This window comes from Papaver somniferum, unplaced genomic scaffold (genome assembly GCF_003573695.1).
Source record: "Papaver somniferum cultivar HN1 unplaced genomic scaffold, ASM357369v1 unplaced-scaffold_115, whole genome shotgun sequence".
Lineage (NCBI taxonomy): Eukaryota > Viridiplantae > Streptophyta > Magnoliopsida > Ranunculales > Papaveraceae > Papaver > Papaver somniferum.
The window spans coordinates 2,630,357-2,654,325 of NW_020620492.1; the positions used below are offsets into that span (position 1 = coordinate 2,630,357).

At 37.1% G+C, this 23,969-nt stretch overlaps 4 protein-coding genes and 1 pseudogene across 5 annotated transcripts; 2 read left to right on the forward strand and 3 right to left on the reverse strand.

Annotated features, from left to right (window-relative positions):
* The first annotated feature begins 1,608 nt into the window (after positions 1–1,608).
* LOC113329161 (uncharacterized mitochondrial protein AtMg00810-like) lies at positions 1,609–1,965 on the forward strand. Its single transcript, XM_026576127.1, has one exon. It carries the CDS (start codon positions 1,609–1,611, stop codon positions 1,963–1,965), a length of 357 nt encoding a protein of 118 aa, XP_026431912.1.
* A 6,064-nt stretch (positions 1,966–8,029) lies between these two features.
* LOC113329279 lies at positions 8,030–9,553 on the forward strand. Its single transcript, XM_026576237.1, has 5 exons — positions 8,030–8,190; positions 8,286–8,447; positions 8,539–8,760; positions 8,862–9,007; positions 9,146–9,553. Exons 1-5 carry the CDS (start codon positions 8,078–8,080, stop codon positions 9,337–9,339), a joined length of 837 nt encoding a protein of 278 aa, XP_026432022.1. The 5' UTR covers positions 8,030–8,077; the 3' UTR covers positions 9,340–9,553.
* Positions 9,554–9,598: 45 nt separating this feature from the next.
* LOC113329001 (BURP domain protein RD22-like) lies at positions 9,599–11,352 on the reverse strand. Of its 2 annotated transcripts, none has more exons than XM_026575979.1 (4): positions 11,250–11,352; positions 11,063–11,168; positions 10,850–10,936; positions 9,599–10,720 (listed from the first exon to the last, which is right to left on the reverse strand). In XM_026575979.1, exons 1-4 carry the CDS (start codon positions 11,289–11,291, stop codon positions 9,765–9,767), a joined length of 1,191 nt encoding a protein of 396 aa, XP_026431764.1. In that variant the 5' UTR covers positions 11,292–11,352; the 3' UTR covers positions 9,599–9,764. The 2 variants fall into 2 exon arrangements, with proteins under 2 accessions (XP_026431764.1, XP_026431763.1); XM_026575978.1 differs by having other exon boundaries at positions 10,844–10,936.
* An 8,391-nt stretch (positions 11,353–19,743) lies between these two features.
* Positions 19,744–20,771, reverse strand: LOC113329162 (BURP domain-containing protein 3-like). The gene is made up of 3 exons (XM_026576128.1): positions 20,712–20,771; positions 20,498–20,610; positions 19,744–20,372 (listed from the first exon to the last, which is right to left on the reverse strand). The coding sequence occupies exons 2-3, from the start codon at positions 20,589–20,591 to the stop codon at positions 19,744–19,746; spliced, it is 723 nt and encodes a 240-aa protein (XP_026431913.1). The 5' UTR covers positions 20,592–20,610; positions 20,712–20,771.
* Positions 20,772–21,194: 423 nt separating this feature from the next.
* Positions 21,195–22,626, reverse strand: LOC113329124 (annotated as a pseudogene).
* Positions 22,627–23,969: the final 1,343 nt, after the last annotated feature.

Below are 23,969 nucleotides of genomic sequence, written 5' to 3' on the forward strand. Positions count from 1 at the left end.
TACGAGACTACCTTTTCCTTCGCATCTGCATCATCACCTTCTCCGGCATCTGACTACTTCACAGGTAACTCCATCTTCTCCCTTATCTGTCTCTTTACTTATGGTTTCTTCTGCTCGTTACACTGTCCCTCCGGTGCTGTCAGATCGCACAGCTTCTGTTAGACAGTCTATAGTTCGTTCATCTCCACTTGTCGAGCAACTGCATTCTCCTCGGTCTCCAACAAGGCAACTTTCATCTGCTCAGTCACTGAATTCTCCTCGGTCTCCAACAAGGCAGCTTTTATCTACTCAGCAATTGGTGTCTTCTCAGTCTCCTGCACCGCAGTCTCCATCTACTCAGCAATTGACGTCATCTACAGCTCCTCGGTCTTTGTTAAATCCACAACCAGTTCAAGATGAAACTGTTGATACTACCTCAGATTGAATGTTGTCTACACCTGCCTCCCAAGTGTATTTTTTTCCACCTAATGATCAGTCTCCAGCACCAACTCCTGTGTATTCTTTTGACGTCTTAGGATCTACACATACGGCAACAGACTCTAGTGTTCAGCTTCTGATGTACTACCTACTCTTTCGACACATCCAATGGTGACATGGTATAAGGATGGCATTTTTAAACCCAACTCTAAATACGCACTGGTATGTGATTCCCTTAGTGAACCTACTTGTATTTCACAGGATCATAAAGATCCGGATTGGCGTGTATCCTCCGATGACGAGATCAATGCATTAATTCGAAATGGTACATGGTCACTAGTACCATATGATCCTTCTATGAACGTTATTGGATGTAAATGGGTTTTTTTGTATCAAACACAATCCTGATGGTACAATTGCACGTCGTAAATCTCGCTTGGTTGCAAAGAGGTTACAATCAACAAGAGGGGATTGATTACTCTGAAACGTTTAGTCTGGTTATTAAACCATGTACTATACGTATTATTCTTACATTGGCCTTATCTTCCAATTGGCCTATTCATCAGCTTGATGTGCAGAATGCCTTCTTATATGGAGAACTTCAAGAAGAGGTGTACATGAAACAGCCTCCAGGTTATGTGGATTCTCGTTTTCCTATACATGTGTGAAAACTATATTGTTCTCTTTACGGACTTAAACAGGCTCCTCGTGCGTGGTACCACAGACTTAGTACCTTTTTGCTACAAATTGGGTTTGTTACTTCGAAGTGTGACACGTCATTGTTTATTTACAATGGCACTTATGGTGCTATTTATTTTTTGGTCTATGTGGATGACATTATTGATACTGGCTCCAGTACCACATGTATCACCTCTATTCTCACTCGTTTACAACAAGAATTTGCAATTAAAGATATTGGTCAATTATTATATTTTCTTGGCATCGAGGAAACTCGTACTTCTTCGGATTTATTTCTTTCCCAACAACGTTATGCTCATGATCTTCTTATTCGCGCAAAAATGGATGGAGTCAAACCAATTACCACTCCACTGAGTACTTCTGGTGATATTTCTTCTGATCGTAGCACTTTATTAGCTGATGCTACTGAATACCGTAGTATTGTTGGAGCATTGCAATATTTAACATTTACTCGTCCATCTTGTATATGCTGTCAATAAAGTTTGTCAATTTATGCATGCTCTTACCGAGTTTCACTGGGGTTTAGTTAAGTGTATTCTTCGTTATCTCAAGAGTACAAGTACCTTTGGTATACTTCTTCGGCCATCACCTTATTTACAATTATCTTTCAGTGCATATACCGATTGTGATTGGGCTGGTTCTCTTGATGATCGTCGTTCTACTAGTGGATATTGTGTTTATTTAGGTGGAGATATTATCTCCTGGAGTGCTCGTAAACAGAAAACAGTATCTCATTCTAGTACTGAAGCTGAATATCGGGGACTCGCTATTGCTACTGCTGAAATTATGTGGATTCAGTCGCTCATTTCGGAGCTTCGTATATCTACACGTTCTCCTCCCATATTATGATGTGACAATCTTGGTGCAACTTATCTCACAGTCAATCCTATATTTCATGCTCGGACGAAGCATATAGAAATTGACTATCATTTTGTTCGTGATCGGGTTGCTTCCAAACTTCTTGATGTTCGTTTTATATCATCTAAATATCAAATTGCGGATATATTTACAAAACCACTCTCTAAAGATCGGTTTTCTCTTTTACGATTCAAGCTAACGGTTCAGGATAACCCGTTACGCTTGCGGGAGGGTGTTAACTCATCATCTGGTACGCGTGCAACATGACACATGATACCCTGTTTGTCAAGCAAATTGTATTTTAGGAAATCAAGTTTAGTTAGGAAACACTCTTACCTTGCAGTTCAAGGAAGTTTATGTATATATACTTTGTATCTCTTTTGATAAACTGTGTACGAAAATAATCAAAGAAGTTATCTTCTGTTAAACCTATCTCTGTCTACTTCTTATTTTGTTAAACCAAAATCTTAAATAGTCTTAGATTTCAACTTACTGATATTTATTACCATCTAACTATGATAAAACTACAAATGCAAAAGGTTACCTTATCAAAATCGGCCGCTCCATCATTTGGAGAAGATTGAATAAATGGTGTCAAAATCTGGGAAGAGCTAAACGGGAGAGAAAGTAATGAAATTTTTTGTTAACACAAATGAGAGAGGTTAAGGAATATTTGATATCAGTTTGATCTTCCACCATAAAGGTATATAATCCGAGAGAAGATCTGCCACCAATCAGAGAGAAGATCTGCCAACATAGAATTAGTGCAAAGTTCCCCAAGAAACAACATTGCATCTACTAACTATTTAGGAGATTAAAAAAGTTACAAAATGAGCAAGATATGGTTATCATCTCTATCTCAAAATGACATACTTAAAGAGCTGTACATGTTGCAGTAGAATCCAAACTTTCAATCAAACTTTTTTGACCTACACAAATTTAAAATAATCGATAATTTCCAGATTGGCAATTTAAAACTGGAAAAGGTAACGACATAAGATGGGTAATGATTCTTAATGATTTACCTAAGATCGATGGTACTGATTTTCCCGCAACAAATATCTGCAAAAGTACAACCCGCCTAAATTAAGAAGAAAACAAAATCAAACTAAACTAAGAGAGTAGTGGTCTTGCAGTGTTGAGAGAGTACGGTGAAGAATGAAATGGAAAACCCTCTATTTTTTTAAAACAATCTAATTAATTAATCTTCAAGATGTAGAAAAAAATGAGAATACTAATTTTTATCTAAAATATAACCAAAACAAATAGCAAATCTTGCAAAAAAAAAGTAAAAAAATCATCGCATAGAAATTTTAAGACCGTGCACTTTGACTCCTCGAATATAACAATTCAAGGCGCTGATAGATGAACTCAATGATGCGAGGTTTATGTGGTGAGCAAGAAGGACCACTAAGTCATCTTCGTCAAGCAAATTTTGCAGACCTTTTACAAAATCTGAGCCACAAATTATATGGCACTGCATCAAAAATTTCATTATACCATTGACAACATACATGTTTCAAATGAAACCGTCTCCAATTCCAATGAGTGAGTCTACCATTATACTATAGACATGCATATTGCCTGATTCTTAATCTCATAAACGCACTACTACTAAGGAATGCAAACAGTACGCGTCCCTTTTGTCTATCCTATACAATGAAGAGATCAGATAAATTGCAGACCTAATAAAAGATTTAACCAATCCATGCATCTATTTTATACTATCACCTATCATTTTACATAATTAATATAGATATATTGGTCGACACTTTCTAATACTTGCATGAGAGATGAACAAAATAAGTCCAAGTAAACTTAACATTAGTTGATTGAGAAAACCATATTAATTCTCATTTCATATAAATGTGTCAACCATATCACTTTTGTTAACGTTAGCACTATATGGATCCCTAACAACAACAAAGGGATTAATAGTTCAACCCAAATTCATCACACCCTCACCTTCCAAAGATTAACTATTACTCATCTAAAGTTGATTTTTCATAAACAATTGTGATATCTAAAATCGGAGTTTTAACTTACCGATATTTATTACTATCTAAACTATGATAAAACTACAAATGCAAAAGGTTACCTTATCAAAATCGGCCGCTGTATCATTAGGAGCAGACTGAATAAATGGTATCAAAATCTGGGAAGAGCTAAACGGGAGAGAAAGTAATGAAATTTTTTGTTAACGCAAATGAGAGAGGTAAAGGAATATTTGATATCAGTTTGATCTTCCACCATAAAGGTATATAATCCGAGAGAAGATCTGCCACCAATCAGAGAGAAGATCTGCCAACATAGAATTAGTGCAAAGTTCCCCAAGAAACAACATTGCATCTACTAACTATTTAGGAGATTAAAAAAGTTACAAAATGAGCAAGATATGGTTATCATCTCTATCTCAAAATGACATACTTAAAGAGCTGTACATGTTGCAGTAGAATCCAAACTTTCAATCAAACTTTTTTGACCTACACAAATTTAAAATAATCGATAATTTCCAGATTGGCAATTTAAAACTGGAAAAGGTAACGACATAAGATGGGTAATGATTCTTAATGATTTACCTAAGATCGATGGTACTGATTTTCCCGCAACAAATATCTGCAAAAGTACAACCCGCCTAAATTAAGAAGAAAACAAAATCAAACTAAACTAAGAGAGTAGTGGTCTTGCAGTGTTGAGAGAGTACGGTGAAGAATGAAATGGAAAACCCTCTATTTTTTTAAAACAATCTAATTAATTAATCTTCAAGATGTAGAAAAAAATGAGAATACTAATTTTTATCTAAAATATAACCAAAACAAATAGCAAATCTTGCAAAAAAAAAAGTAAAAAAATCATCGCATAGAAATTTTAAGACCGTGCACTTTGACTCCTCGAATATAACAATTCAAGGCGCTGATAGATGAACTCAATGATGCGAGGTTTATGTGGTGAGCAAGAAGGACCACTAAGTCATCTTCGTCAAGCAAATTTTGCAGACCTTTTACAAAATCTGAGCCACAAATTATATGGCACTGCATCAAAAATTTCATTATACCATTGACAACATACATGTTTCAAATGAAACCGTCTCCAATTCCAATGAGTGAGTCTACCATTATACTATAGACATGCATATTGCCTGATTCTTAATCTCATAAACGCACTACTACTAAGGAATGCAAACAGTACGCGTCCCTTTTGTCTATCCTATACAATGAAGAGATCAGATAAATTGCAGACCTAATAAAAGATTTAACCAATCCATGCATCTATTTTATACTATCACCTATCATTTTACATAATTAATATAGATATATTGGTCGACACTTTCTAATACTTGCATGAGAGATGAACAAAATAAGTCCAAGTAAACTTAACATTAGTTGATTGAGAAAACCATATTAATTCTCATTTCATATAAATGTGTCAACCATATCACTTTTGTTAACGTTAGCACTATATGGATCCCTAACAACAACAAAGGGATTAATAGTTCAACCCAAATTCATCACACCCTCACCTTCCAAAGATTAACTATTACTCATCTAAAGTTGATTTTTCATAAACAATTGTGATATCTAAAATCGGAGTTTTAACTTACCGATATTTATTACTATCTAAACTATGATAAAACTACAAATGCAAAAGGTTATCTTATCAAAATCGGCCGCTGTATCATTAGGAGCAGACTGAATAAATGGTATCAAAATCTGGGAAGAGCTAAACGGGAGAGAAAGTAATGAAATTTTTTGTTAACGCAAATGAGAGAGGTAAAGGAATATTTGATATCAGTTTGATCTTCCACCATAAAGGTATATAATCCGAGAGAAGATCTGCCACCAATCACAGAGAAGATATGCCAACATAGAATTAGTGCAAAGTTCCCCAAGAAACAACATTGCATCTACTAACTATTTAGGAGATTAAAAAAGTTACAAAATGAGCAAGATATGGTTATCATCTCTATCTCAAAATGACATACTTAAAGAGCTGTGCATGTTGCAGGAGAGAATCCAAACTTTCAATCAAACTTTTTTGGCCTACACAAATTTAAAACAATCGATAATTTCCAGACTGGCAATTTAAAACTAGAAAAGGCAACAACATAAGATGGGTAATGATTCTTAATGATTTACATAAGATGGATGGTAGTGATTTTTCCGCAACAAATATCTGCAAAAGTACAACCCGCCTAAATTAAGAAGAAAAAAAAAATCAAACTAAACTAAGAGAGTAGTGGCCTTGCAGTGTTGAGAGAGTATGGTGAAGAATGAAATGGAGAACCCTCTATTTTAAAAAAAAAATCTAAGTAATTAATCTTCAAGATGTAGAAAAAAATGAGAATACTAATTTTTATCTAAAATATAACCAAAACAAATAGCAAATCTTGCAAAATAAAATAATAGTAAAAGAATCATCGCATAGAAATTTTAAGACTGCGCTTTGACTCCTCGAATATAACAATTGAAGGCGCTGATAGATGAACTCAATCATGCGAGGTTTATGTGGTGCAGCAAGAAGCACCACTAAGTCATCTTCGTCAAGCAAATTTTGCATACCTTTTACAAAATTTGAGCCACAAATTACATGGCACTACATCAAAAATTCCATTATACCATTGACAACATACATGTTTCAAATGAAACCGTCTCCAATTCCAATAAGTGAGTCTACCATTATACTATAGACATGCATATTGCCCGATTTTTAATCTCATAAACGCACTACTACTAAGGAATGCAAACAGTACGCATCCCTTATGTCTATCCTATACAACGAAGATATCAGATAAATTGCAGACCTAATGAAAGATTTAACCAATCTATGCATCTATTTTATACTAACAGTAGAACCAAATAATTCCAATTAAAGAATAAATAATCAGAAGAAACCTCGAGGGAAACTGGAAATGCCATAATAATGCATTCTTTATGTCTGCATTAGTATCATCGTCACTCCTGTTATATATATATAAATCTCCATCATTCCCAATTTCTTTCTTTCTCTATATCATAGGAAAAAACAAAAAGAACATTCAAAATTAAACAAAAATACAAACGATCATCAATCAACTCAGTAGGTGAAGGCGTGAATCAACATATATACCTTGGTAATCTATAAAACTGATTCCTGGATTATGGATTTGAAGAGTATTCCCTTCTTTTTACTAATTAAAAATTGTGATATAAAAATTGTGATATAAATTTAACAATCACACAAATACTAAATAATATTTTCAAACTAAATAACTAACCCTGTGAGCAATCACACTGAAATATTAACAGTGAGCACCTCCCAATCACGCCCACCATCACCGTAACACCAGTGTAAGCAACATAACCACCTAACTTCAAACAAAAGCAAAGAAAAAGATGGATGAGATTAAACAATGGGAGAAAGCGACTTAGAAAAATGACCTTACGTTTTGGCACCGATTTGTCTTCTGGTTGGTTCTCTACATGCTTAGAAGAATGCGTACATCTACTAATCAATTCTGATAAGAAATTAATAGGAAGAAGATTGAAAACGTAAGGGATTAATTAGCGGGCGTTAATACCCATGAATGAGAAATAACTGTGATATTAATACCATTGAATTGGGAGATTTAAGGAGTCCGATGATGGCTTAAAACAGGGTGCATTTTCAGCCGAGATTTGTCTTTAGCACTTTTAGGCATTTTGAAAGAAATATGAACCGTTGATCTCTTAAAAAGTCCAATTCAAGACCGTCGGATTGGGCAAAACACATTTGTTTTTGTAAGATAGATATAGAAAAAGTTTCAATTAGGTTAAATATACGACTCAATAAACAAGTGAAACATTGTACCTCATTCAAATACGTTGCACCAAAAAATATAAACGGAGTTAGAAATTTGAAAAGCAAAACAAAAAATAAAAAGTTGTCCAGCATCTATAAAATTTGATTCATACCGACTCGGTCGAAAAGTGTTTGTTCATGGCATGTTATACTAGCTGGCAGGCCCAGCCCACTATCAACTCACGTCTAAATACCAAGACAAGTTCCAAAAGTTGCGCCATGATGAAACGTAGGTTCGAACCTTGTCCCCGCCCCCAAATTTGGAGTTTATAAAGTTTCCTTTAAAATGGTAAAGAGGTTCTTTTGGATCAAGCAACAAACAGTTGATGAGCACAACGACTCTGCTGCTTCTCACAATAATGACCCCCAAATCACTCTTCTCTCTGGTCCTCCTTCTTGGTAACTACTCTCTCCTTATCTCTCTAAATATCTCTCTACTAGCTTCAACATTACAGGACTGATGGATATCTGTGTTCTTCCTTGTACATTTGCAGTGGCAAAACATCACTTCTCTTCCAGTTTGCAGTTAACAATGTTTTAGAACAAGGAAGAGATGTGATTTTTATATGCAGCAAACACAGATTAGAGAAAAAACCTCCATTCTTATCTCAGGGTCTGGATCCTTCTTCAGATATCTTTCAGAAAATCAAAATGAAGTAAGAATTATCAACCAAACCCATTTCTCCAAAATTTTGTAGTTTTTACTTGCAATTTATGTTGTGAATGGTGTGATTTATGTTTAATTAGATATGTGGAAGATGATGAAGGGATTAAGAAATATTTCGCTGCATTTCATATGCACTGGAACAATGAAGGGGGAACGTTCCCTGGAGCGGTAATTATCGATGATTTTGGGGAGTTCTTTGATGACACTAATTGTAAACAAAGATATGGTGGTAATTATCGAGGACGGGATTTAGCTGTGGTTCGTAGTCTTGCGTTATGTCGTGACGCGATTCTCCACGCCAAGTAAGAATTCCAACATTTGATAGCTGATATTTAGCAGTATGATATTGTAGCTAGTACTGACGATAGCAATGCCTCACATATATAACAACATTATCATACAGTGAAAGACTACTGCTCGAATCGTCATTAGTAGGAGGAGACAAGTATAGTTGCAAGCTTTTGATTTCGGATACTCATCTTGGGGATACACCCAGGTCTTTATTCATCTATAAGAGATGGGTTCCTTCCATTTTCACAATTAAGCCAGGTCTGCACTGCTATTCCATACCATTTGATTCATACCAAGAATGTCTGGGATACTGTACGAGCGAGACCCACTTGCATTTAGGGTCTTAAGGTTATTCTGGGTTGATCTCTAATTTGATTTGTTATTGTGCATTTACAGGTGATGGATCTGGGTCATACCTACTTAACAATATTACAAGCAGTACCAGTGCAGGTATCATCAGCTCAACAGGGGCGACATTGGAGGCATTAGCATCAACAACTGTATCAGCGGCAGGAAGGAAGAAAACTGCTGGTTGTGCCAAGTATTCGATTGCTCTTCAGTATCTCATGTTGGAAGATCTTATTATCTGAAAAACAGAACTCCATTACTACTGGTAATGCTCTGTACGCAATTTTCTTTTCCTTCGTTTGTTAATGTCCATGTGTAGTTAATGAGAAATTGTGGATGGGGTAGAACCAGGTATCTGTTTCTCTACCAAAATTTATCTATTGTAACTGAAATTGATAAATAATGAAGCTGAGTATGCTTAGTTGAAGGTGGATTATGGCAAAATTTTTTTAGAAATCTCGTAATTAGTAGAAATTAGATAAACAATTTCATGTTTCTAGTGGAACCTTAGTCTGCCTGTCAGACAAGTTCTATATTCAGTATAGCATCTCTTTGTAAGCTAACAATAGTTCCTGCAATTTCACTAGTTCTTCACCAATAACCATTTTTCAGCGGTTAAAAGATTTTATTGAACGGGTACATAATACCTTACAGTTCATCGTCATCCTTAGTTGTCTTTGTTCTTAGCAACCCAGACAATAGTATCCTCAGTAAGGAAGTGGCAGATTGGAACAGTACCAGGCTTAACCTTAAGGACTTGGAAAGCTACATGGTCAGGATCCCATTTGGAGGTGTCTTTGTGACAAACGACCGTGGCTTTGATCTTAATTCCATCCGCACCAACCAAAAGCACCACATAAGCTTGTGATGTATGTGCTGAAGTTGCATGACAATAGAAAACTGCATATAGATAAGGCAGGCTATGGCACACAACTAAGTTATCACTAACGATTTGTCTTACTCCTGAGCTCACTACATACTGTTGTTTCCTCATTTGTGTTCTCTGCCCTTTATCACTGTAAATTTCCGTGGTCAATACATTAACATTTTTCCCGAATTTGGAAGTACCGTATTCAACAAGTGATTCTAGTGAAGTTGCGCAGAACTTCTCTTCGTTTTCCATAGCTGGTGCTTCACAATTGGTGATAGTCTCATCGATTAATTCAGCTTCCTTTGATTTTGAGTTGATAGCAAACTGGTTCAAGATCTCTTGCAACTTATCGGAGGAGAGTGGGGTCACCTTAGCCAGCTTTTGTGGTAAGAAAGTAGTTCCACTAGCAGTACTTACAACAAATTGCAAGTTCATTTTGGCCCCAGGATGTAAATCTTTTTCTAAAAAGAAGAGAGACACGCCTGGATTATATTGGAGTTGTCTATTATCAACTCTGTTTTTTCCAAGAGGCGGGTTTTTTGAGTATTTCTGGAGGTTTAATTGGTTTGAAATGGTGCTTTTGCTGAGAGTAAGGTTGAACTGGTTTTGAATAGTGTTTCTGTGCTTGGAGGAGTAGCGTACAGTAGGTATTGGGTAAGCTGCTTTGTCGACGTCATTGGAAAAAGTTGCAGCGTTGTTTCGAAAGCTGCTTCCTGCTTTGTCGACGTCAGTCGATGGCTTTCCTCCTTGATCTGTTATCAAACCAAAAAACGACATTTCAAGGAACTAAGAAGAGACTAAAAGTCTTGGGTTGGCAAGTTTTTAGTTCTGGTATCATTTGATTTTTGTTTTATTTGCTGAGCAATGTTTGCTACCTCTACCTATGGTGTTTCTGTGCTTTGGGGTGTATCTGCTTCCTGGGGATGGTCCTGCTGCTCTAACGTCAGTCAGTGGCTTTCCTTCTTGATCTGTTTGCAAACCAAAAGAGACATTTCAAGAATATTAAGAAATGAAAAGAGATGTAAGTCCCATTTCAATATAAAAATAAAAAAATAAATAACAAAATAAATCAGACTAAAGTTTTAGAAGCAAACCAGGATGCAGGAGATCATGGAGCATTATGGGCATAAGAGTGTTTGGCAATTTGTTAATCCAATAGATTTCAGAAGGAAGAGCAGCATGGTTTCCTACAGCTCCAACCTGCAACACCAATGCAGACATACATTACATTGTAAAGAAGAAAAACCTATGAAATTCCTGATAATGTAAATCTAAGCTCACCAGGAGACAAGAAGCCGAGATGAGTACGAGAAGCAATTCCATAATGTTGTAAAGCCTCTGAAAGAGATGAGAAATGATTGAAGAATTTGGGAATTGGGAGTAAGCCAATCAGTGATGGTTTGGATGCCCACCAATAGTCCTACTTGGGCTATCAGCCACCTACCTTTGCATTGATATTTGGAAGTAATTTATAACTTATAAGCTTGATATTTTGATACCCGTCCATAAATGCAATAATGGGCATGGAAGGTCCTACTGAACTAACTGTATTATTGAAAATAATGCCAGGAAGCCTTTGTCAGTTTGTCTTTTTTTTTAAAGAGAAAATTATTTACTTTTTTGTGGGAGTGTGTACATATGGAATAGTTGATAGGTATGACATGGCTGTTGTCAAGTGGCCAAGTGGAAATGCACAATAGTAACGCATTATCACTTACTTGGCCAAGGTCAGATATGCAGGGCACCTGTCTGAGTTGCAGCTATACAGTGGCATGTGCCAAACAGGGTTTGGACATGGCCAAAGATGCGAAATTAGCATCAAGAGATGCCAAATGATTTTGGCACGCGAATTATATGCGTGAGGCGTGCAGGCATGCAAGCAAGACTTGCATTAGCACACTTGCATCATTGGAGAATGATGCTCAACAATGATTGCGGGAGTTTGGCTAGCAAACGCAATCATTGTGCAACAAGCTAAGGGTGGATGACATGTGTCCGGCACATGGCTTTGACGGTTTCGAGTTGGTTACACGGAAGTTGTTTTACTTTATGCTTTCTTAAATGGTAGGAACTAGGAAGGGCCTGTTTGGCTATAGGCGAACAATTAGGAAAATTGGCGCAGTTGTCGAACTGCCTAAAGTTACTTGTATATAGATTTTGTAAAGCTATACAAGCCTGATCTTGTGAAGGGATTGGGTAATCCGGAACAAGGAGAGTGCGTAATCCTAAATGTACAATAAAGAAAAGGCTATGACTTAGTTTAAAGCTAATTTTTGTTGGTGCATTTATCCCTTTGTTTGGATTATTGTTTGTGCATCAAGTGGAGTGTGTGTATTTTGTTGAAGGCTTGAAGGATTTGTGAGCATAACCTCTATTTAGTATGGGCTGAATAAAGATTTAGTCAAGAAGTTAAAGTATTGGCTAAGTGCGAGTTGGCTGAAATTGTGCTGTGGAGCATAGTTATCATTGTCAAGGGTGGTATTGCATTTGGGGAGTACATACCTGTGAAAATTAGGGTGTCAGAGCCCTGGTTAAAGGTCTCTCTGTTCACGTTGGATTATAAAAGGCAGATTGAGTTTGTTGTTGTTCTTGAAGTTGGCCGTTAATTGTATTTCAAGTGAAGGATCCACATAGAAAATACAAGGCATAGAAAGGATGGGATGAAGATCAAGCTAAAGGTTGGCGTTAAAGGTATGCGAACCCAATATCCAAGAACCTACAAGCAATAATCAGACACGAAGGATGTCCTCGAAAAAACTTGATGAGGGTGAAACGAGTTTTTCTACATATCAGACCTACACTAAAGGTACCGAAGACGCTGCAAGTGCTGATGAGAAACAACACGATGCTGGGAAGGTTCAACATGATGTTGGCAGGGGCCAACATCGCAACATCAGTCATTTGCTAGGGAGAAAAGCACATGCCAAGAAGAAACTGTCTTCTGGACTGATGTACATTGATGTGAAGATCAATGGAAAATGGGTATTAGCGATGGCTGATATCGGTGCTACAAAGTCCTTTATTCATCCAGACATTCGCTTGGCATTGAATTTAACAGTTACTAGAGCGGGTAACACCATCAAACTGTTAACGCGGATCCAAAACCAGTCAAGGGAAAATTCGCTATGCAGATGTTCAAGTTGGATAATGGAAAGGAAAACTAGATTTTCTAGTGATGGTCATGGATAATTATAACCTGATAGTGGGTATTTATTTCTTTTGCGCGGCGAAGGCGTCACCATTACCTCATAGAGATGGGATATTGATTTAGCACCCTCAATACCCATGCTTTGTCCCAAGGGTAAGAGGAAAAGTGAACCAGACAAGACACTTAAGCCATGTTTGTCTGCGATACAGGTGAATAAGGTATGCTCCAATGCTTGGATACTTTCCTCGATGTGTTGGTTGAGGTCGAACCAGGAAAGGTAGTTGAAATTGAGGATGGGATAGATGGGGTCTTAGAAGAGTTTGCATACACGATGCCTACATAACTTTCTAAGACGCTACCACCACAGCGTAGGATCGATTATATGATTGAGTTGGTGCCAGGGGAGAGGCCTCCTGTGTAAGCACCATATCGTATTCACCGCTAGAACTTGAGGAAATGCGCAAGCAGATTTATGAACTACTGGAGGAAGGTTATATAAAACCGTCGAAATGTCCATTTGGTGCTCCGGTTCTGTTCCAGAAGAAGCAAGATGGCTCGCTTCGTATGTGTGTAAACTATAGAGCTTTGAACAAGCTAACTATGAAGAACAAGTACCCAACTACGCTAGTTGCAAACTTGTTTGATCGATTAGCCAAGGCCAAGTTCTTCACCAAGTTGGATTTGCGCTTAAGTTATTACAAAGTGTGCATAGTAGAAGGAGATGAACCAAAGACTGCAACAGTAACCAGGTATGGCTCATATGAGCACCGTGTAATGCAATTCGGCTTGATGAATGCACCTGCGATTTCTTGCAACTTGATGAATGATGCGTTTGCTGAGTATATTGACCGCTTTGTAGTAGTATATTTTAAAGACATAATTATTTACAGTGAGACTTTTGAAGAGCATGTGATGTGTTTTTGCAAAGTGTTTGCAAAGATGAAGGAGGCAAGTTTGTAAGTTAAGAAGAAAAATTGTGAGCTTTTCTAAAGCAGAATAACTTTCCTTAGCCATGTGATATCGCAAGGGTGCGTGCATATGAACCAGAAAAAGGTAGAGGCCCTCATGGATTGGCCTGAGCCAAAGAATCTAGGAGATATTCGTTCTTTCTTGGTTTTAATTAACTATTACTGGCGCTTTATAGTTAGCTATTCAATGAAAGTTTCCCCATTGACAGATTTGTGGAGGAATGACACATCATGGGCATGGACTAACGAGTATCAGCGGTCATTCGATGCATTAAAGGAAGCGGTCTCAACATAACCAGTTTTTCTCTTTTCTAGCTTCGAAGTACCATTTGAAGTGCAGATTGATGCTTCAGTTATGGCTCTAGGGGGAGTCTTGGTGCAAGATGGCCATCCGGTAGCTTATGAGAGTCGTAAGCGTAATAATGTTGAACAGAGATACACTGTGCATGAGAAAGAGATGTTAGCATTGATATATTTCCTAAGAACATGGCGCCATTATATATTGGGAACCTATTTCATCGTAAGGACGGATAATGTGTCCATTATGTTCTTTTCCAGCCAGAAGAAACATTCGCCAGAACAAGCAAGGTGGCTTGACTTTTTTGAGCGAGTTCGACTATAATTTCGAGCATAAGCCACGAAGGCTTAATTATGTGCCTGATGCATTAAGCAGAATGTTGGTGGCAGAATATGTGACAACACTCGCGATTGAGACAAAGTTGCTTCCTCGAATCAAAGAAGATATGAAGAATGATCAGGCATGTGTGTGACTGACTAAGAAGATCTATGATGGGATCGTTCGTCGATATTGGATAAATAATGGAGTCATCTATGCCAAAGGAGGAAGAATTTATGTACCTAATTCAAGTGGACTGAGAAGGGAACTCTTACGAGAGACACAAGATTCCATTAGGGATGGTCATCCAGACATGAAACGAATGCATGCTTTGATAGCTCGTTCCTATTATTGGCTTAAGATGGAAGAATATGTTTAGTTGTATGTGAATACATATTTAGTGTGTCAACTAGATAAGACGGAAAGGAGAAGTGTAGCAGGATTGCTACAGCCTGTGCCGATTCCAGAAAAGCCATGAAAATGCTTGTCGATGGAATTTATCAATGGGATGCCAAAGTTGCAAGGTTTTATCTCGATAATTGTCGTCATTGATCGTTTTTTTAAGTCTGATACATTCATTCCCTGTCCTAATTCTTGTAATGCATACATTGCAGAGGACCAGTTCTTCAAGAATGTAGTGAAGTATTGGGGACTTCCTCAAGATATTGTGAGTGATAGAGACTCACGGTTTACAGGCAGATTTTGGACTGCCTTGTTCGATTGCTTGGATCTGAACTAAAGTTTTCTACTAGCAATCACCCCCAAACCGATGGTCAGACGGAGAGGATAAATGCATTTATAAAAGAGTATTTGATTAATTATGTGACTGCAAGCTAGGAAAATTGGGTGGCGTTAATGGATACGACCCAATTTTGTTACAATTTTTACAAGAGTTCATCAATAGAGTTGAGTCCTTTTTAGTTAGCAACAGGGAAGCAACCATTAACACCTAATGAGGTGCCAAAGGCTAAGAAGCAAGGCTAATGTCGAGCTGCATATCGCTATGCAAGGTCTAAATCGGAGATGACTGAGCAAGCGCGTGATAGTTTATCAAAGGCGCAGATAAGGGTGAAGAAATATGCTGATTTACTTCGCAGAGATGTGGAATTTGAGGTGTGAGATATGGTGTTGTTGAAGTTAACGCCCTAAACTTGAAAGAAGATTTCTAGCAAGAAAATGCATAAATTCCTAATTCCAAGGTACGATGGTCCTTCCGAAGTGATGAAAAGAGTTGGTAAGTTTTCTTACAGACTCGTTTTGCCGGAACGCTTGAAAGTGCATCCCTATTTTCATGTCAGCTTCTTGTAAAGGTACCATCCTGATTTGTTGGACACTTCGAGACAACAAGAGAAGCGTGCACCACCAATAATCAGATCACAATTCGACTAACAAGTTGAGGCTATACTTGATGATCGAGGTTAGCGGAAAAGCAATAAAAATATGAGAACTTATTATTTGATAAAGTGCCATGGTTTTCCAAACTCCGAATCTTCTTGGAAGAAGGATACTACATTGTGGCAATTTGAAGAACAAATTCAGGCTTACCTACAGCAAAAAAAAATCGAAAAGGACGTCAAGTTCAGCTGGTGGCGAAGGTCTATGACATGGCTGTGCAAGTGGAAATGCACAACAATTGCGCATTATCAGTAACTTGGCCAAGGTTAGATATGCAGGGCATATGGGGTTTGGACATGTCCAAAGATGCAAAATTAGCATCAAAAGATGCTAAATGAGTTTGGCATGTGAACTGTATACATGAGGCGTGCAAGCATGCAAGGAAGACTTGCATTAGCACACTTGCATCATTGGGAAAATGATGCTTATCAATGATTGCGAGACTTTGGCTAGCAAACACAATTATTGTGCAACAAGGATGGATGACATGTGCCGAGCACATGACCTTGACGGTTTCGAATTGGTTACACGGAAGTTTTTTTACTTTATGCTCTCTGAAAGGATTGGAAGGGCCTGTTTGGCTTTAGGAGAATAGTTAGGAAAGTTGGCACAGTTGGCCAACTGCCTTGTAAAGTAAATCTGTAATTGCCTGACAGTTACTTGTATATAGATTTTGTAAAGCTATAAAAGCTTGATTTTGTAAAGGAATCGGGTAATCTGGAACAAGAAGAGTGTGTAACCCCTAAGTGTGCAATAAATAAATGGATACGACCTAGTTTAAAATTAAGCTCCGTTGGTGCATTTGTCTTTTTCTTTTGGCTTACTGCTTATGCATGAAGTGGAGTGTGTGTATTTGGTTGAAGGCTTGAAAAATTTGTGAGTCAGAGCCTTTATTTGTCATGGAATGAATAGAGATCTAGTCAAGAAATAGTCAAGAAATTGAAGTATTTACTAAGTAAAAATTAGTTGAAATTGTGTTGTGGAGCATAGTTACAATTCTCAAGGATGGTATTGCATTTGGGAGTGCAAACCTATGACAATACGCAAGAGAATGCTATTAAGTACAAACTCTTGATGAACAGTCTAAATAGACCACACTAAAACCCTGTGGAGAGAAACAAAACAAAAAATGGGACCACTACTGTTCCTGGTACGGTGGCGGCCACCCTTCCTCTCTCTACATGGTTTTTAAGTAGTTTAGTTTGGCGGTTTGCGTAGTTTAGTTTGTTGTACAATATTATCTTATTGTTATGTTGTTTTAAAAGTTAGCTTCATTAATAAATCTTCTTTCAAATAAAAGATAAATAAAAAAACAAAATCCAGATAACCGTTGATTTCTAATATTTGTCTCCGCTATAAATTTACTGTCCCGTGCAATTATGGTACTTTGATTACCTAATTCTGAAAATTTTGAGAAAATCATATATGTTCTCGTGGTTGGCTACAGTAACAAACATGTTTTTGTGAAGAGTGCCAATGATTGTGCTGAGACCGAGTATTTGCTGCATTTAATGAAACACACACTTTCCACGTGATTCGAGCGAGGTTTCTTAAGACTTAAACACTGGGTGTAAGGTGGGGATCCTTAATGATTATTTTTATGTGTACCTAAATTTTACTGAATTGTTCGTTATACATGCATAATGCAAATAATTCATCTAGCTAGCCGCAGCGACCTAAAGTTTCAATATCAGATACTCAAATGGTTCACTCATTGGCTTAGGATTTTGGTATTGAATTCACTACACTGAAAAGTTATTCCTCTTGTATCTAAGATATGGAGATTGAGATCGATACATGAAGAGTAATTAGAGACGATGTCCGAAAATGTAACCTCAAGTCAGTGAGTGTATCTGATCTAGATAGAGGTGATTAAGAAGTAAAGGGCTCACCCACATGTAGCCGGAGGCTAGTTTGCTGAACTGTGTGCATTATCATACGTGAAGACAATCGCATCTGAAATCCGCATTTAGTGAAACCGTACTTAGGTTTGTCTCTTCGCTATAAATCAACCTCCGATAAAGTAAATCTGCATTTTCTTTTTCCAGTTTACTTCAGCATCTTAAAACTTTATTTGGGTTACTCCACTTTGCACTCTAGTAACATCTTCCATTTCGTTTCCTTTTTGTTATCTTAAAATTTAAATTGATTTGTGTAATTGAATTTTTCGTCACCACCCACCTTATATATCTGCTCCCTGTGATTAATGTTCACTTGATTCTTATTATCTGTTTATTCTTTCTAACATTAATCTTTTATGGTTCATTTAGTGTACATGAATCAGCATTTATATGCTAATTGAAAAAAGAAAAAAAATAACCATTTGATCTCCCACAATTCTTTCATTTCTGCGGGGTCTGGCTCCCTTGAAAATAAAAGACAAAGATGGATATTCATCATACCCGTTACAGTGTCATTTTTCTGTCTACTAATTTTATACAGACGCAAATATTTCTCCTTTAAAGAAGCTTTCTCCAACCACCAATCGTGCCAAAATTTAGTGCTTCTCCCATACTTAACCATGTGACAAACTCTATAGAAAAAAAAAAGGAAAAGAAAAAAGAAAAAATAAATCAACGTTACAAATAAAGATTAAAAAATCAAGGACACCCCTTATCACCACACCTTAGGTAGTTCCTTATTGGCTTATTTCTTCTGTATGCCTCAAAATTTATGGGTATCCGCTTAGACAGTGGCTTATTCCTTTTGTACGCCTCAAAGTTTTTTGGTATTCGTTGTTGTTTTTAATGAATGATTCTATGATTTCCACCATGATTACTTAGATTTCCGATCATATTTCTATATGGATGTAGTTGCAAAATTAATTTCAAAATTAACTACACAGGAAACGCAGATTAAAGAAAAAACCACCATTCTTGTCTCAGGGTTTGGATCCTTCTTCAGATATCTTTCAAAATTTCAAAATGAAGTAAGTACCACCAAACAAATATAACCGACTCCATTTTCCAATTTTTCTGTCCATGTAGTTTTCCTTGCAATTTATGTTGTGAATGGTGTGATTTATGTTTAATTAGATATGTGGAAGATGATGAAGGGATTAAGAAATATTTTGCTGCATTTCATATGCATTGCAACAATGAAGGGCGGACGTTCCTGGGAGCGGTTATTATCGATGAGTTTGGGGAGTTCTTTGATGACACTAATTGTAAACAAAGATATGGTGGTAATTATCGAGGTCGAGATTTAGCTATGGTTCGTACTCTTTCATTATCAAACACTTTTAAGCGGTTACAAGATTTTATTGAGCACACAACACATTACATTACATTTCATAGTCATTCTCAATTGTCTTTGTTCTTAGCAACCCATGCAATACTATCCTCAGTAAGGAAGTGACAGACTTGGACAGTACCCGGCTTAACCTTGAAGATTTGGAAAGCTACATGATCTGGGTTCCATTTCGAGGTGTCTTTGTGACAAACGGCCGTAGCTTTGATTTTCATTCCATCCGCACCAACCAAAGGCACCATATAAGTCCCTGTAGTATGTGCTGCAGTTGCGTGGCAAAAGAAAACTGCGTATAAATAAGGCATGCTATGGCACGCAACTAAGTTGTCGCTAATAATATTTCTTACTCCTGAGCTTACTACATATTCTTGTTTCCTCCTCCTTGTTCTCTGCCCTTTATCACCAACAATTACTGTAGTCATATTCTTGTTTCCTCCTCCTTGTTCTCTGCCCTTTATCACCAACAATTACTGTAGTCAATACGTTAACATCTTTCCCCAATTTGGAAGTACCATATTCAACTAGTGATTCCAGTGAAGTTGCACAGTACTTCTCCTCATTTTCTATAGCTGGTTGTTCACAGTCCATGATAATTTCATTGACAAGTTCAGCTTCTTCCGATTTTGGTTTAATAGCAAACTGGTTGAAGATCTCTAGCAACTTGTTGGAGGAGAATGGGGTCATCTTAGCTAGCTTTTGCGGTAAGAAAGTAGTTCCACTAGGAGTACCTACAACAAAGTGCAAGTTCATTTTTGCTCCAGGATATAAATCCTTCTCTAAGAAGAAGAGAGACGCGGCTGGACTATTTATGAGTTGTCTATTTGTTTCAGCATTGTCATTTCGAATGGTGCTTATGCTGTACTTGCTGAGCGCGAACTGTTGCAAAGGCTGGCTTAGGTTTAACTTTTGCAAAGGCAGCTTTTTTGAGTATTCTTGGGATTTTTCCTGTTCGAAGATAGCTTTTGTTTGTGTTAGGGTGTAGATGTTGCGGCTTTCTGCTCTGTCAATCGATGCCTTTCCTTCTAGATCTGTTATCAAACAAAAAAGAGACATATCAAGAATATTAAGAACTAAGAAGAGATTTAAGTGCTGGGTGCGCTGAAAAATATGCTTTTGCATGAATTTTTTTAGTAAGTGAAGTTTTGAATCAAACCAGCAGGATGCAAGAAATCACGAAGCATATTTGGCATAGGAGTGTTTGGCAACTTGTTTTTCCAGTAGATCTCAGAAGGAAGAGGAGGCTGCATTGCTTCCTACAGTTCCAACCTGCAAACGAAATAGGCACAAGCCACATTATAATATAAGAAGAAAAACCTATGAAATTCTTGATATTGGATCAAAACAAAAATGTAAGTAAGTATTCTCACCAAGGGACAAGAAGCAGAGATGAGTAAAAGAAGAAGCAGTTCCATGTTACGAAACTTGTGAAAAAGAGTTTTAGATGGAATATGATGATATGAAATGAGAGAAGGAATTTGAGTGTAATTTATAGGCTTGATATTTGGAGAGCCATAAAAATGGACGGTCATGTATTTACTGAAATAATGTCAATAGTGCACATTCTTTTACAGAGGTAGGTGAAAATATTTTATTTATTCTTTTGATGGAAGAAAGAGTGTGAATTTAACATGTGGAGTATATTTTAAGCAAACTCCCAACTAGAGAAAAACTCAACATAATTTATTTCATTAGATACCTTAGTTTTACACCTTAAGAAACCGATCAAACATCAAATACAATCTTTCAATCCCCATATCATACATATATACAAATACATAAGCAATAGTACGCACGTATACACCATGCACATTAGGCATATTACATGCAGTTCATCATCATCGTCCCATATCCTCAATTCTCCTTGTTCTTGCCAGCCCAGACAAGAGTATCCACAGTAAGGAAGTGACAGATTGGAACAATACCAGGCTTCACCTTGAGGACTTGAAAAGCTACATGGTCAGGATCCCATTTCGAGGTGTCTTTGTGACAAACGGCCGTGGCTTTGATTTTCGTTCCATTCGCACCAACCAAAGGCACCACTGAAGCTTGTGCTGTATGTGCTGCAGTTGCATGACAAAAGAAAACTGCATATGGATAAGGTAGGCTATGGCACACACCAACTTATCACTAACAATTTGTCTTACTCCTGACCCTACTACATATTGTTGTTTCCCCGCTCGTGTTCTCTTCCCTTTATCACCGCTAATAACCGTGGTAAACACATTAACATTTTCCCCGAATTTGGACGTACCGTATCTAACAAGTGATTCCAATGAAGTTGCACAGTACTTCTCTTTATTTTCCATAGCTGGTTTTTCACATACCATAATGATTTCACTGATAAATTCAGCTTTTTGTGATTTCGGGTTGATGTTAAACTGGTTCAAGATTTCTGGCAATTTACTAGAGGAGAATGGGGTCACCTTAGCCAGCTTTTGTGGTAAGAAAGTAGTTCCACTAGTACTTACAACAAAGTGCAAGTTCATTTTTGCTCCGGGATATAAATCTTTTTCTAAGAAGAAGCGAGACGCGCCTGGACTATTCATTGCAGCATTGAGGTTTTCCCCGTTGGGAATGGTGCTTTTCCCGAGAGGCGGCCTGTATTTGACATCATAGAGATTATCCAAGATTCCTATTTCTGTCAGTCACTGACTTGTGCTTCTGGTTGTACTTAACATCGTAGAGATTATCCGAGGGACGCAAGCTTCCTACTTTGTCAGTCAGCGACTTTTGATTTGGGCTGTATTTCACATCGTACAAATTATCCGAGACGCGCAAGCTTCCTACTCTGTCAGTCAGCGACTTGTGATTTTGGCTGTATTTAACATATCCGAGACGCGCAAGCTTCCTACTCTGTCAGTCACCGGCTTGTGATTTGGGCTGTATTTAACATCGTAGAGATTATCCGAGACGCGCAAGGTTCCTACTCTGTCATTCAGTGACTTGCCTTCTTGATCTGTTGTCAAACCACAATATTTCAAGAACTTAAGACCGAAGAAGAGACTAAAGTATTATGCATGATTTTTGAGAAAATTTTCAAGTGAGGTTTAGAATCAAACCTGGATGCAAGAGTTCATGAAGTATAGTGGGCATGGGAGTGTTTGGCAGCTTGTTTTTCCAGTAGATCTCAGAAGGAAGAGCAGCAGCATGGTTTCCTACAACTCCAACCTGCAACACCATGCAATTAAAACAGTACAGGCATACCCCGCATTAATATAAAAAGAAGACTCCCAATATTGTATCAAAAACAAAAATATAAGTAAGTAAGATCACCAAGATACAAGAAGCAGAGATGAGTAGAAGAAGAAGCAGTTCCATGTTATGAAACTTCTGAAACAGAGAGCAATTGATTGAATGATGATATGAAAGAAGATTTGGGGAGTAATTTATAGGCTTGATATTTTGAGATCCATACATGCAATAATCCATCGAAGGTCCTACCTACTGAGTTGTATTATTGAAATAAGGCCAAGAAGCCTTGTCTTGCAATTCTAAGGACTATGAATAGTGCTAACACGCACTCAACTTGCTGAGCATCAAAATGGCCAATAAGTTCCATATTAGAAGTGTGCTACTACTTGCTATAATATGCCAAAGCGTGTCAGAATGTAAGTCTCATATTTAAATGCATACGTGACCGTCCAATGGCAACATCCATAAATTGTGACCCACTGTATTTATGAAAAGAAAGGAAAAGAAAAGAAAAGAAGAAAATACTTGTAGATAATTCATGTGTGTGTAATAATAGCGGTTCTATTGGATATGCATGAATGCATGAAAAATATTCATTCCGTTCCAATTTAGACGATGTTTTGAGAGTTTTCACGTAGATTAAGAAATTGAGAGAGATATAAAAAAGATTCTATTTATGTCCTTGATAAAAGTCTTCAAACATTAATTACTATTAGTGTATTTAAAAAAATAAACTTATGGTTCCAAGAAAAATTGTGAGGGTATTGTTGATAGTTTTGCGAGAAAAATATGAAAACTCTCAAGTAATGTGGAAGAAAAACATAACCTAAACACTTATCTAAAGTGGAACGAGGGAGTAGTACATCAAGTTGCAGCTTGGGAGGCCCCGAAGAAGATGAACATACCTGTTTTGGCTATTGCAAGCATTTACATTACATATGCATGTAGACTAAAGATCAGTGGGAGGATGGGAACAAGTGGTAACGTTTTTGTCCCATTTGTTGGTTTTTGGGAAATTGGCGTATATGGAAATGGTCCCATTTGTAAATGTCGAAGTTTTAATAGTATGGGGTTTTGGGCCTAGTTTAAGCCCGGAAAACTGTCCTATAAGTTCATTTATTGCTGGACATACAACAACCACAACATATTATGCTTCGGCTGGATGATCTGAGGCAGCAATTTCCTAGTCATGTCACAAGTTCGTTCTCATGCTTTCATCAACCATGTTTCAGGGCATATAATAAAATTTTAGGGCCTACAAAATGATTACCCTCACTAGGGTATGGTGATAAAGGTGTTCAAGGATATATAAATTACTTAAATACCCTCAATAAATTTATTAACTTATTTAACTATTATTTATTTTGTCATTTAGATTTTTTTGAAAAAATAAATTTATTTAACTTTATATCTTTTTTTTCTTTTGTTGTTTT

What these genes read in the sequence shown, in the direction of transcription:
- LOC113329161 (XM_026576127.1), top strand. Translation starts at nt 1,609, where the DNA reads ATGCATGCTCTTACCGAGTTTCACTGGGGTTTAGTTAAGTGTATTCTT.
- LOC113329279 (XM_026576237.1), top strand. Translation starts at nt 8,078, where the DNA reads ATGGTAAAGAGGTTCTTTTGGATCAAGCAACAAACAGTTGATGAGCAC. An exon ending in TTTCAGAAAATCAAAATGAA is followed by an intron (nt 8,448 to 8,538) that starts GTAAGAATTATC and finishes ATGTTTAATTAG; the next exon opens with ATATGTGGAAGATGATGAAG. An exon ending in GACGCGATTCTCCACGCCAA is followed by an intron (nt 8,761 to 8,861) that starts GTAAGAATTCCA and finishes ATTATCATACAG; the next exon opens with TGAAAGACTACTGCTCGAAT.
- LOC113329001 (XM_026575978.1), bottom strand. Translation starts at nt 11,291, where the DNA reads ATGGAATTGCTTCTCGTACTCATCTCGGCTTCTTGTCTCCTG. An exon ending in TCTCGGCTTCTTGTCTCCTG is followed by an intron (nt 11,169 to 11,249) that starts GTGAGCTTAGAT and finishes TTGGTGTTGCAG; the next exon opens with GTTGGAGCTGTAGGAAACCA. An exon ending in CCATGATCTCCTGCATCCTG is followed by an intron (nt 10,937 to 11,062) that starts GTTTGCTTCTAA and finishes GTTTGCAAACAG; the next exon opens with ATCAAGAAGGAAAGCCACTG.
- LOC113329162 (XM_026576128.1), bottom strand. Translation starts at nt 20,591, where the DNA reads ATGCAGCCTCCTCTTCCTTCTGAGATCTACTGGAAAAACAAGTTGCCA. An exon ending in TGATTTCTTGCATCCTGCTG is followed by an intron (nt 20,373 to 20,497) that starts GTTTGATTCAAA and finishes GTTTGATAACAG; the next exon opens with ATCTAGAAGGAAAGGCATCG.